Here is a 13,296-nt window from a genome sequence, read left to right as displayed (position 1 = left end):
GACCTCGGAGGTTCCGAAATGCAAACCCTAATGGAAAAGCAGCAAGAATACTCCTCGAAATAGAGAAATAGCAGGTCCGAAATCCTCAAGAAGGTAGCTGGAGGGGTGCCAAATGGAATGATACATCTCAAAATATGTTAAGCGCTTCAGCAAACCAGCTCTGAGCTATACCGAGATTCTCTAGTAAAGGTATAGGTGTACAAAAATGCACCAGCAGGTCACCAGTCCAAGATCGGCTATTCTAGAGGAGTTAGAGGCTAGGAGCAGCCCCAAAAACAGCTCTATTGAAGGCCGTTCTGCAGCAGCAATCCCAAAACAATTCGAAAATTCAAGCAGCAGCTCCAAAACAGGTCGAAAAAGGCTCCAAATGGCTCGAAAGTCTGCAATGAATGCTCACTGATGGTTGACTTCTGCTGCAACAGCCTGCAAACCCTAAAAACGGGGAGGGAACAACTCTGAATCAGCTCGTGTGCAGGTGTCTCTTGGAAAACTTGTTGGCCAGCCGAAAAACTCCACACGTGCAAGTGCTTGTGGCTGTAGGTACCGACCAGCAATCCAGAAGGTTGTCAAAGGGCTGAGTACTGCTCCATGAGATCCCAAACGGTGGCGGCAATGAAGGCAGACTATGGAGAGGCTAGGTGGGCAAAGAGGCGATGTGAGGCGGCTAGCTGTGGAGGAAGTGGACATGTGCAAACAGAGGCAAGGTGAAGCCGAACTGAGGTGGCTGTGCAAAAACACTAATCGGGTAGGAGCAGTAGAAAAGAGGAGGCAGCTAGCGATGAATTAGGGTTAGGGAGATGATGTCGTGGCAGGACGGCTATGCCAAATTGACTTGCTTTGATACCATTTTAGAAACATGAGAGAGAGAGAGAGAGAGGCTAGGGAGTGAAGAAGTGGTACACAAATGTAGAATCCATGAAGGCTTTCATTCATTCATCAAGTATGAAATGACAAGTGAAGTACAAGCCTTTTTAGGCTACACACTCAATTGCACCAAGTGCATATGGGGTAAGTCCCATATTTACACGTGGCACTCACACATGAGTCACACATGAACTAGTAATAGATCTCCTCGTACTACACACCAACACATCACATCGACACACTCTTTGGCTATGATATCTCCACATATACGCCCGACTTAGGACTAATATCCTAAGTCTACTAACCCTAGATGTGCTAGATGTCCTAAGTGTTCTATGTGCTTGGTACGCACATGAAAGATAGGATTGCGCGCAATAGCCAAAGCATTGTGGCTGCCAATGTAGATGGTAGTAGACGATGCCTGGCTGATATCATGATTTGCAAGTAGCTTATGGAGTCAGACACACTCCACAGTAGCTGTAAAGTTGCCTTGTACTCAGCCTCACAACTAGAAGCAGCAATTGTAGGCTACTTCTTGTTGAACCAAGAAATGCATGAAGCATCAAGCATGAACCAGTTGCCACTGTGTGACACCCGTGTGCCGTAGCAACCAGCCTAGTGACTGTATGCAAAGCATGCATAACTAGTAAAGACTTATCATCATAGAGGAGCACCAAATGTTATGTGCCTTTCAAGTAACAGAAGACACGGCCAATTGTGTGAACTGAGTTTGTGCATGAACTTGCTTAACTTGGGAAACTTAATATTGCAGATCAGGTCGATTGTGACATAAAAAATGAGGCAGCCAACAGTTTGCTGATACATAGTGGCATCAAAGGGATCACTCCCATCCTCCGAGGAGAAACAGAACCTAGTTCCCCAAAGGTGTCGAAACTGGCTTACAATTCTCTCACTGAGAGTGATGTAAGAGCTGTCTAATATACTTAGACTAGCTCATCATAATGCCCCCCTCAAGATGAGCAAACTGGATGCCAAGATAATAACACAACTAACCCATATTTGACATGGCAAAAGATTGCTGCAATCAGCCTTGAAGGCTGCAATTTGCTGAGTTTCTGGCCTAGTGATAAGCATGTCATCCATGTAAAGAATCAAGATGAGCAAATTTGATCCACACCTTTGGGCATAAAGTGTTACCTCTATGGGAACGTTCTAAAAACCAAGGCATAATCAAATGCGCATGTATCTTGGCTTGCTCCAATCCTAAAGGGCCCCACATTCAGCTGGCATACCTTATTTTCAGGTCCATCAACCTCAAAACCAAGAGGTAGGCAGACAGACTTCCTCAAGTAAATCACCATGAAGATTCTGGACCATCGAGAGCGAGTACATGGTTTTGACTTATCACCAAGTTTCTTGTTGTATGGCGTGATCTGGATGATTCCAATGCTACTTGGCAGTCTGACGAAGAAATACAGCAGTACCCTGTCTTATTATAGCAGTATTTTCAGCATCCACCATGATTTTGTTCTACACTGATTCATTTTCTCACTAGGGTCTTCTTTTGAGTGGGGGGTATGTCACGGTCTATGACTTGTTCCTTTCCTAATACCTTAGTCTTATGGATGGCTGGATGAATGCACTTGTGGAAGGGTATGCCCTTTCTACGGGTCACTTCCCGTGAGGAACAACCGTTTTACAAGAGCTACAACTCTTCCAAAGAGGCATACAGTTATGAAGAGGATACTTCTATTTGTAACATTGTAATGTACCTTCTCATTAAGGGGCACTCCCTTCAAGGGGTACACACCTCTTCATGCACATACCCTTTGGAGCACACACCTTTTCATGGGTGGGTCTTCATTCTCTATATAAGAGAGGCCTAATTGTATGGATCATATATTCAGACATTCTAAGCAATTTAGATATTTTTGTATCATTTAGTGTTCTTTCTGCTCTAAATTCACTGATGATTTTTAGATTACTAGGATTTCTTACGACAGTTCCAACTGTGCAGGTCAGGGTCTTGGTGCTCTGAATGTCATAGACACTGTCCCCCTATGTTGGGGGACCACTAGATGCCTACTGGGGGCCTATTAGAAGCCGCCCATCTCAAACCGCTACCCACTTTCCCTCCTTGCGGGCTATGTCTTGTTGCTATAGAAGGGTGCGCCTCACTCTACCTCCAAAGGTGTGAGGTCCTTATCCAAATGGATCTGTGGATGGTCCTGTAGGTGCATGACCTTCAGATCATCCATGGATCTGAGATTCAAATGCTTGAAGAAACAAATTCATGTCCAATGCCTTCTCCCCCCCCCCCCCCCCCCTTGTTTTGTTTTGTTTTTTTGGTCAGAAAAGGCTTACTGGGTACTATACAAAAGCCCCTTTGAAATGCCTCCTTGGCCTGTCATTTGTGCGGAGTCTTCCTGTTGAATGCCCTTTTTTGCCTGTTTAGTCAATGAACATGCATACACAGCTCAGTGTAATTACTGAAAATTGCACATGTGACTACATATGGCCCATTTTTGCCTTCTGGGCCACTGAACAAGCATGCATATGATTCACAGGTCTCACTTTAAAAAGTACTGGGCACTGGATGCCCTATGTATGCTCAGTGAGTTCCCATACTGACCGGTCCATGTATGCTCAGTGAGCAAACAGATCACTCACTGCACATGTTGAGAGCTTAAGGCTGCCCTTGGCATTGTTGTCTAATCATTGACTGACACTGGAGGACATGCTGCCCCTCAGTATGACCAGGCCATTGCAGTGACTAGATGGACACAGGCCGGCAATCTCATTCGCACACAAAGGAGGGGATACACAGGTGGGGAGGAAATTCCGTTAGAGGCGCATACGGGAAGTCTTGTTGGAGGGCAGGTGGTGTGGAGGAAACATCTGAGGGGCAGTGTCCCCGAGTCTTCCCCCCTCGTGTGACTGAATGGAGAGGTTGTCCTTTGTGGTGGGATTGGGTGACTAAATCATGCTGGGCCATAGCATGGAGGTGCACTGTGACTGCATTGTGGGAGGCCCAGTGTCAAATCTCCTTCTTTTGTGCAAGCAGCAGGACATTAAGAATCCAGGTGCAAGAGTTATGCACGCTCACTTGCTGAAATATGAGTGAGATGTGAATTGTCTAACTTGGTCAGTCTATGTGGATTGACTTGACTAGATCAACCAGCTGTTGGGCTGACCTGTCCAGCCTTGATATATCCCTGGGGTGGTAGGCCATACTTCGTGCAAACTGGCTTAAAACCTAGCAAATGGTTGCATGCCATTTCCTTTTTCTTTGTGCAGTTGCTTCTTCAATATGACTGATGGGTTTTTGGGCACACCACCGATGTGTTAATGATATCACGAGGATACTAAAAGTCTTCAACAGATTCTTTGTGATTTCATTGTGTGTCTCACGAGTTTGAATGAGGAAGGTCGAGTGCAGCAGGTTTTTCACTGGGGAGAGTTGGTTTACAGAAGATGATCTATTTGTTTGGTTGTTAACTATGGAGTCTGTCTCTCATTGTACTATCTGTTCAGGAGAGCCAATTTGGGTCTTATTTTTAATTGGTGTTGTCTCCCCTTTCATGGCTGTAATTCTTATACCTGCAGCATTCTTAAGCAAGAATGGTCTTTGTTGGAAGGAAAAAGAAGCCTAGCAGATTGTGGCCCTGTATTGCTGCTTTTGCAGGTATCAGTAGGACTTGAAGACTTGCTTTTAGGCATTATGGCCTTTGCTAAGGTATGAGGAATGTAGTAATCCTAGCATGACACTCGTGATATAATTTCTCGTGGAACTACCAAGCCTTGCCAACCAGATCAGACCTTGGAGCTACTGCAGTAGCAGCCTTCAGTTGTTGAACCTGATGAAAATCCTGACTGTTCAGCACAGATGCTGATCTGTTATGATACTGACCTGTTATGATTCTGACAGAACGGCCAGGTATAATTGTTGAATATCTGATCTCTTTCATGACACATTTTGAAGAGGAATTCACATGCGTAGGAGGTATTCAAGGTCATTACATTATGATGTCACTAGGTGAGCTCTCTTCAGTACGTTCTGTACGTTATCAAGAATGCAACATGAACGTCTCCCTACCCATGTTAGTTGCATTTATAGTATGCATGCTTGTATGGTGGGACCTGTTCAGGATGATTTCCATTTCTTGTTTCTTGTCAAGGGTTTGTGACATCATATTCCATTGCAAAACATCAACGTTGTGTTAATTTGACTTTTAAATTGCCTTTTCAGAAAGGATAAAATAAACCGGTGCACAAGACCATTGATCTGAATGTATGCTCTTCCATTATGTTAACTGTATTTCTGGACATAAATTATAATTGTGGTCTGCATTGTAATTCAGTGATTTGAATTCGGGTAGGTTTGGCAGATCCTTATTTGATCTGTCACCTGCGGACAGTAAATAAACTGTACTTGAATCAATGTGCTTGTAGTAAATAGGTGATCTTCATCTCATTGTTGGTGGCTGGTTTGGCTATGGCAGAGGTTCAAGAAAAACTTCGGTCTGACAAGACTATAACATTAATGTATGAGAGCAGCTGGGGAGAAGTCTTTGTTCATTACGCTGGTGACAATTCTGGGTATGTTTCAGTCTCTCTTCTCTCTCTCTCTCTCTCACACACACACACACACACTTTTTTTTGGTGAGAAGAAATATTTTATTGCTGTGAAATAATTACATTCATACGTACTCCAAGAGCAGAGTAGCTACTACTCAACCGAAAATCTCCGTATAAGCCATATATACATCATGATCAATCAAATGAGTCTGAAAGCAATCATAAAACGATTGCTGCAGAGATCGTTTGAAAAAAACGAAAGATGGAAAAGTAGGATCACCAAAGACACTATGATTTCTGTCCATCCATGGAGTCCAAAGTGCCCAGTAGCGCACCTAAACGAAAAATAAATCAAAACCCTGTCTAGCGGGATGAAAACCAAATAACCAGAAGAACTTGCCAAAAGTAACAGTAGGAAATCTCGCTTGAAGCCCCTGACGAATGAGAGCGAGGAAATCACAAGTATGTGGACAGTGCTAGAAAATATGAGGCACAGATTCAGCAGAATGTAGACATCTGTGGCAAACAGCCGGGGCAATATGTCTATGCGCAAGTAACTGCCCATATGGAAAAATGCCAAGTAGGACTCGCCAGAGGAAAAGCTGTTGCCGAAGAGGGACTTTATAATGCCAAAGGAGATGCAGCCGCTTTCTCCACCACTTTGATTGGCGATCCATATGCCAAACAGAATTGGCTCTATCAGAAACCCAAGGCGGAGGTAACAACACTTTGTACAGAGAAGGCACTGTGATGTGTGACAACTTCAAAGGACGGGCTGAAGAAGAGGAAGAATGAAGAGTCCAATCCTGAAGTTCCAAACGAGGGACCGGCAAGAAGGGTTGAAGCATTTCTGAAATTTTGTGCCATAAATCAGTAAAAGGTTCCTTCAATTCTAAAGCTTGAGTAGTGGAGATAATAGGAGAAACATGCTGTAAAAGTAAATTTCTTGCAGACAAAACCTGCTATGAGGGAGGATCTGCATAACCAAACTGCTGAGAGAAATGATGTACACAAATGGAAGCAAGCTGTGACCGTGATGTAGTCCATGAACCATCAGGCATAAGCACCTTGCAAATGTTTGTTTTTAATCTCTTTTGATGCAGGCTTTAAAAAAATTGTTTGGAAGAACAACCTTTATCTGTGAAAGCTCTTTGTCTTGCTCTGGTCTCCCATTTAGCAAGTTTCCTGTGATCATTGATTTGGAGACAATATTTAGCTTGGCATAGTGTTGTTTGCTCATGCAAGGATAAAGGATGAAAGTGACTGAGTTTAGTGAGGTCTTGGCAAGTCAATTTAGCTTGAGCAACAATTTGCCTTAGATTCTTCATGTAAGACTTGCCATAACCTCTAATTACAACTTGCATTTTGGAAACAAAAGAATCCCATGCATTATCAATATCAAAGTGGCTCTGAGAAGACAGAGATTGATAGGCTTCAGTAACCATTGCCTTGAAAGCAACATGCTGCAAATAGCTATTGTACACAATTAGATGTCGCCTTTGAGGCAGTCTATCATCTGGCATATCTTAAAAGATAGCCTCAACCATAACGGTGCATGATCTGAATGCACAAAGGCATAGTCAATCCACATTTTGCATGTAAAATCATCATTTTGTTGTGGCGCTACACTATACCAGCAGCGATCGAGACGTGCCTGGTAAGAAGAGAGGGCGTGGTGTTGAAAAGTGTATCCAGGTGACAAAGGCTGCAATTGTGGTGAGGGAGAGAAGGAGCACACCGACACACAAGCAGGATAAACACAAGAGTGTGGGGATAAAACATATGTGTGTACCTCCCCTAGCACATAGTCAACCTTTTATATGAAAGGATAAGGTTACAACACTAAGTACACCGTACTTAGTGTACTTAACAAATAAAAGTACTAACTGTACTTAAGTGTACTAACTGTACTTGGGTGGCCATAGTGCCTTTACCCCAACAACCTCCCACTTAAAGGCAATATGCCCTCAAGTAAAAATAAATGAGGCTCAGCCTATACCCATCAACTGTCGGCAATGTGCAAACCGCTCTGCAGGCAAGCCTTTTGTCAACAAATTTGCTGGATTATCATCTGTGTGAATCTTGACAAGCTGAATTAGCTTATCATCTATTACCTCCCTGATGAAGTGATATTTCACATCAATGTGCTTTGTCTTTGCATGAAAGACAGGATTGTGTGCCAACTGAATAGCACTCTGATTGTCACAATGCAACAATGGAATATCACCTGTAATAAGTCTCCCCCTAGCCAAGATAGCCATAAGGCCTCCTTGCATGCCTCTGTGGCTGCAATATATTCAGCTTCCGTGGTAGACAAGGCTATGCACTGCTGCATCCTTGACATCCATGACACTGCACCTCCAGTGAATGTATAAACATAACCGGTAGTAGACTTCCGGTTATCTGGATGACCAGCAAAATCTGAATCCACATAACCATGTACCTTTGCATCTCGCTTGCCAAAGCATATGCACAACTCCTGTGTGCCCTTCAGGTATCTCATGATACCTTTCACTGCATTCCAATGCTTCTTGCCTGGATTTGCCATATATCTGCTAACCACTCCCACTGCAAACGCAATATCAGGTCTGGTAGCAACCATGGCATACATGAGACTGCCACAAGCTGAAGCATACGGAATCTTGGCCATTTCAGCCCTATTAGCATCTGAGTGTGGGCTGTCCATTGCACTGAGATTTTAAGCTTGCATACAAGTGACTCCTTGCCCTTGACTGCAAATCCTTCTGGCTGCTGCATGTAGATCTCCTCATGAAGATCACCGTGAAGAAAGGCTGTCTTCACATCCATTTGGCATAATTCCAAATTCTCACATGCAACCAAAGCAAGTACAATTCTGAGTGTGGTCATCTTAACCACTGGAGAAAAGATCTCATCAAAATCGACACCATACTCCTGCTTAAAGCCCTTGGCAACCAACCTGGCTTTATACCTTGGCTTAGCTCCAAGTGTGACTTTCAATCTATACACCCACTTGCATGGCAGTACTTTCATGCCCTTAGGCAACTGCACCAATTCCCAAGTACCATTTTTATGGAGACTGTCCATTTCAGACTTCATGGCTAGTTCCCATAGCCTTTTATCATGCATTTGCACGGCTTCCTTGTAACAGGAAGGTTCTCCACAGTCTGTAAGCATAATAAAATCTGCTCCTGGAACAAATCTGTCTGGCGGTTTCATTTGTCGAGTGGACCTTCGGACCCATTGGTCTTGCTGTCCAATTTGCTGCTCACCTAAAACAGGTGGCTGTTCCAGTAGATCAGGCTGCAGAATTATGCCTGGGAGGTCTTCCAAAGGTGGCATGTCCCGTAGTACATCTTCCGCCACTGCGGGCTGTCCATTTGGACCTGCTGCAGCATCATGCATTGGCTGATTATGCTGCTGTTGTGGCTGATTGGCAGCCTGCCTGAATTGTACAGGATGTCCCGAGTCATCAATGTCAACCTCTGAAGCATCAGAAGGCTTATCTGCTGCCTTAAACATACATGACTCATCAAATAAGACATCATTGCTGCGTATTAGCTTCTTATTCACAGGATCCCATAGGCGGTAACCCATCTCACCACTGTCACCATATCCAAGAAAAATGCATTTAAGAGACTTAGGATCAAGCTTGCTGCGATCTTCTCTGCGTATATGCACGTACGCAGTGCAGCCAAAGACCCTCAAGTGCTTATAGGAAGGAGGTTTTCCTGTCCAAAGCTCCTCTGGCACTCTGCCATCTAGTCTTTTATTTGGTGACCTATTGATGAGGTGTACTGCTGTTTTTACAGCCTCAGCCCAAAATCCATGAGGTAAAGCAGCATGTGACATCATAGAGCGGGACTTTTCCTGTATGGTTCTATTCATACGCTCTGCAGTGCCGTTTTGCGCTGGACTATAAGGAGCAGTGAGTTCTCTTTTAATTCCTCTAGCATCACAAAATGCATTGAATGCATTAGACATATACTCCCCACCGTTATCTGACCGCAAAGCCTTCAGTGTTCTGCCTGTTTGGTTCTCAACCATAGCAAGCCATTTCTGGAACACTGGAAAGACATCACTCTTCAATCGAAGAGGATACACCCACACCTTCCTTGTGGAATCATCTATAAATGTGACAAAATACCGTGCACCTCCAAGTGAAGGACTAGGCATCTCACACACGTCTGTATGCACAAGCTCAAGTTGAGCATCTTTATGTCCTAATCTCCTTTTATGAGGATACTGTAACTGTCTACCATATATGCAGTGCTCACAAAACTTTAAATCAGAAAATTTAAGAGACGGTAAGTAGCCAAGGCGAGCCAATTGCTCCATTCCACTTATGCTCATATGTCCCATCCGGCTATGCCACATAGAAATATTCGGCAGCTCGGTGGCATGAATATCAGCATGATTACATACTTTAGCATGGAGAATATACATTGTGTCAACCTTAGAGCCTCTGGCAACAACCAGGGCACCTTTGGTGACCTTCCAGAAACCATGACCAAAGCTGGTCACAAAACCTTCGTCATCCAACATGCCAGTAGAAATCAGATTTTTCTTGACTTCGGGTACATGCCTGACATTGTGAAGCATAAGCTGAGTACCATCAGCAAATACAAGCCTGACATCTCCAACACCGACAATACTGCATGCATGATTATCCCCTAGAAAAACGACTCCATTACTGCCTGCTGCATACCTTACAAACAATTCTTTGTAAGGTGTAACATGGAATGAGGCACCTGAGTCAATGATCCAAGAGTGCATGTCTGCAAAATCTCCTGCATGGAGAGAATGAGCATCCAAAGTAGAGAGAAATAGAACCTCTCCCTCACTGTCATAACCGTGTGTAGAATGAAGCTCTTCAATCTTCACACTGCTCTTGCCATTGCTTACTGGTACAATTGCCTTTGCATCTGACGCATCAGTGTTTTTGGCTTTGTCTCTCTTATCATTTTTCAGTTTAAAGCACTGCTTTTTGGTATGTCCCTTTTTGCCACAGTAGTAGCACTCAACATCTTTGTTGGAGCGGGACTTGCTCCTCCCTTTTCCCCTTTCCTGAGATTTGCCTCTTTGCTGACTTCTCCCCCTTGCATTTAAGGCATTGTTAGGCTTTACTGCATCTTGAGCTTTCAGCTTCTGCTCTTCTTGCAAAATCAGCCCTGTGATATCTGAAAAACTTATGAAAGTGTTTGCATTTGTTACAGCTGTGGTGAATGTATCCCAACTTTCAGGAAGAGAGATCAAGAGTGCCATACCCTTGGTTTCCTCATCCACCACATACTTTTGATTTGCAAGTTGAGTGACAATTGAATTAAACTCATTGAGATGTGCATCCATGGAGGTCCCTTCCTTCATCTTCAGATTGAAGAACTTGCGCAACCAATTTATCTTTGTGGCTACACTTTGCTGCTCATATGTGTCCTGTAGCTTTTTCCACACACCCCAGGCTGTTTTTTCACTATCCACATTCCAAACAACACTCTCATGGAGTGACAATTCAATTATGGACTTTGCTGACAGATCAGCTAGTGCCCAAGCATCATCAGTTGTGCCAGTGGGCTTCACACCTTTGTGTATGATAGGAGCATGAAACTGCCTGAGAATTAGCACATTCAGGACCATCTTTTTCCACATTGGGTAGTTAGCAGCACCCTGCAACTTTTTAATATTGAGAAGAGAAGATTCCGAGGATGAAGCCATTACAATCAGCAAGAAATATAACCCACACTTGGGTGTCTGAATCCCTGCAAACCAAGTGCACACAGGCACTTGTACTGTGCTCAAAAAATTAAATTCCTGCAACGGAAAAACAGGACCTGTACCTGCAACTTTTCTCCCACTTAATCAGAGAATTCTGACTGTTTATTGCTTGCTGCAGATTCAGAACAGCAGAACTGTATGCATCAATAAATGCTCTGTTGTACAATCCAGCAGTACCCTGATTTTCAACAGCATCTGCCCTGCTATTACAGTTAAAAAAAAACCGCAGTAGTTTGTGCACTCTGTACTTCAGTAAATTGACTGTTTTCAGTCCAGTAGTTGACACAAAACAGTACCTGACTGTACTTTTTAGTACAGAATCAGAAATTGACTGTTTAACTGCTCAAAACTGTCAACATCAAGCTTCCAGTTGCCCCTAAAACTGTGTAACACAGTGTAGAACATGAATTAGGCAAAAGCCCCTTGACTGGAAGCAAAATTCTGAGAATTTAGTGCATGTACCGCTTCACTGATCACTGTAAGGCATTCAGTTGCTTCCCCACCACTGATATGCATTCCAATTGCAAAATCCCCAATTTATCTTGCACAATCAGTGCTCAATTCTACAATGTAGTACTTAGTGTACTATATGCATCTTCCATTGTCCCGTAGGTCACAAAATGCATCCAAATCCTGCAAGAATCAACTCCAAACAGGAGGATAAATGCAAACACATGCGTATACAAGCCAATGCTTGGCTGTGGCTACAAAAGCCCCTTGATTCTGTAGTTCAATGTTGAGATTTTCTCTCACACAGTAGGCATAAACAGTAGATCTACGTACTGAGAGTGCATTTGACCAACAATGCTCACGATGAGCTGAGAAATTGCACCTGTACCTGCAAGTACGCGAGTGTGACAAATCTAACGGGAAGACGAAGCATACCCAAAAAAAATTTGGGGGGCAACAGATCTGAGCTGGCGCCAAAATTTGGAGCTGATAGCTCAGCTGGCGCCTGTGGCGCTGGTGGCGGAGCTGCTGGCGCCGCCTGGCTGGCGACGTTGGTGGCGGAGCTGCTGGCGCCGCCTGGCTGGCGACGCTGGTGGCGGAGCTGCTGGCGCCGCTTGGCTGGCGATGCTTGGTGGCGGAGCTGTTGGCGCCGCCTGGCTGGCGACGCTAGTGGCGCCGCTGCTGTTGGAGTCGCCTGCAGGCGACGCTGGTGGCGCTGGCAGCGCTAGCAGCTGCTGGCGTTGCTGGAGCAGCTTGCTGCTGCTCCTGGTGTGATGCAGTAGCAAATGCTGCTGCTGCTTCTCCTTCTCTGTTTGCTGCTGCTCCAACTGAAAGCAGCAGATCGATGCTGCTGCTGGCACTGTTGCTGGACGGACGGGAGAAGAAGGTAGGCAGGCTCTGATACCACTTGTGGCGAGGGAGAGGAGCACACCGACACACAAGCAGGATAAACACAAGAGTGTGGGGATAAAACATATGTGTGTACCTCCCCTAGCACACAGTCAACCTTTTATATGAAAGGATAAGGTTACAACACTAAGTACACCGTACTTAGTGTACTTAACGAATAAAAGTACTAACTGTACTTAAGTGTACTAACTGTACTTGGGTGGCCATAGTGCCTTTACCCCAACAACAATTCCTTCCAAAGATCAACCAAATCAAGATGAATCAGTAATTGAGACCATGCATGCTTTTCAGAGGTTAACATATGAGTATTTCCTGATGTATTGTCACCCTGTTGTGGAGCATTATTGAAATCCCCACATATAAATGCATGATGTCTCCATGGATATCGTTGCATGGCATCCCAAATTGCGCTTCTATCCCAAGAAGATTGAGGTGCATACACATAAGCAAATTCAAACACCTCGCCTTGAATGATGCATTGAAGAATAATCCATCTGCCTCGATTGTCATTTAAAGCAATAACTGGCTGAAGCTCATGCTTGATCAGAATGACTACACCTGAGAAAGAGTGCTCCCCAGCATAAAAGATATCATAACCGCTGTAATGACCTATCTTTCCTGCATAGACATGCTGATTATGTTCTTGTACTGTCACTATATCAGGCTGAAATCGATTGATATACAGCCACACAGATTTCCATTTCCTACTGTCGCACATCCCGTGAACATTTAATGTAAGGCATTTGATATGAGCAAGCATATTTACAGATATTTATAGAAAAA

General features: G+C 44.1%; 1 protein-coding gene across 2 annotated transcripts in view; it reads left to right on the top strand.

Annotated features, from left to right (window-relative positions):
- The window catches only part of LOC147899701 (uncharacterized), a 112,331-nt gene that overhangs the window by 48,709 nt on the left and 50,326 nt on the right, over positions 1 to 13,296 (top strand). For both annotated transcript variants that reach the window (XR_015541471.1, XM_087378700.1), the window contains exon 9: positions 5,328 to 5,424. Coding sequence is in view for 1 of the 2 variants with exons in the window: in XM_087378700.1 (XP_087234826.1) it covers positions 5,328 to 5,424 (97 nt within the window). In the remaining variant the exon portion in view is untranslated. The remainder of the gene's footprint in view (positions 1 to 5,327; positions 5,425 to 13,296) is intronic.

Source organism: Dipteris shenzhenensis, chromosome 8 (genome assembly GCF_047967505.1).
Source record: "Dipteris shenzhenensis isolate YYH24624 ecotype China chromosome 8, Dip_SZ_1.0, whole genome shotgun sequence".
Taxonomy (NCBI): domain Eukaryota; kingdom Viridiplantae; phylum Streptophyta; class Polypodiopsida; order Gleicheniales; family Dipteridaceae; genus Dipteris; species Dipteris shenzhenensis.
The sequence above is the reverse complement of the archived record's forward strand: the minus strand, read 5'-3'. Positions and strand labels throughout refer to the sequence as shown.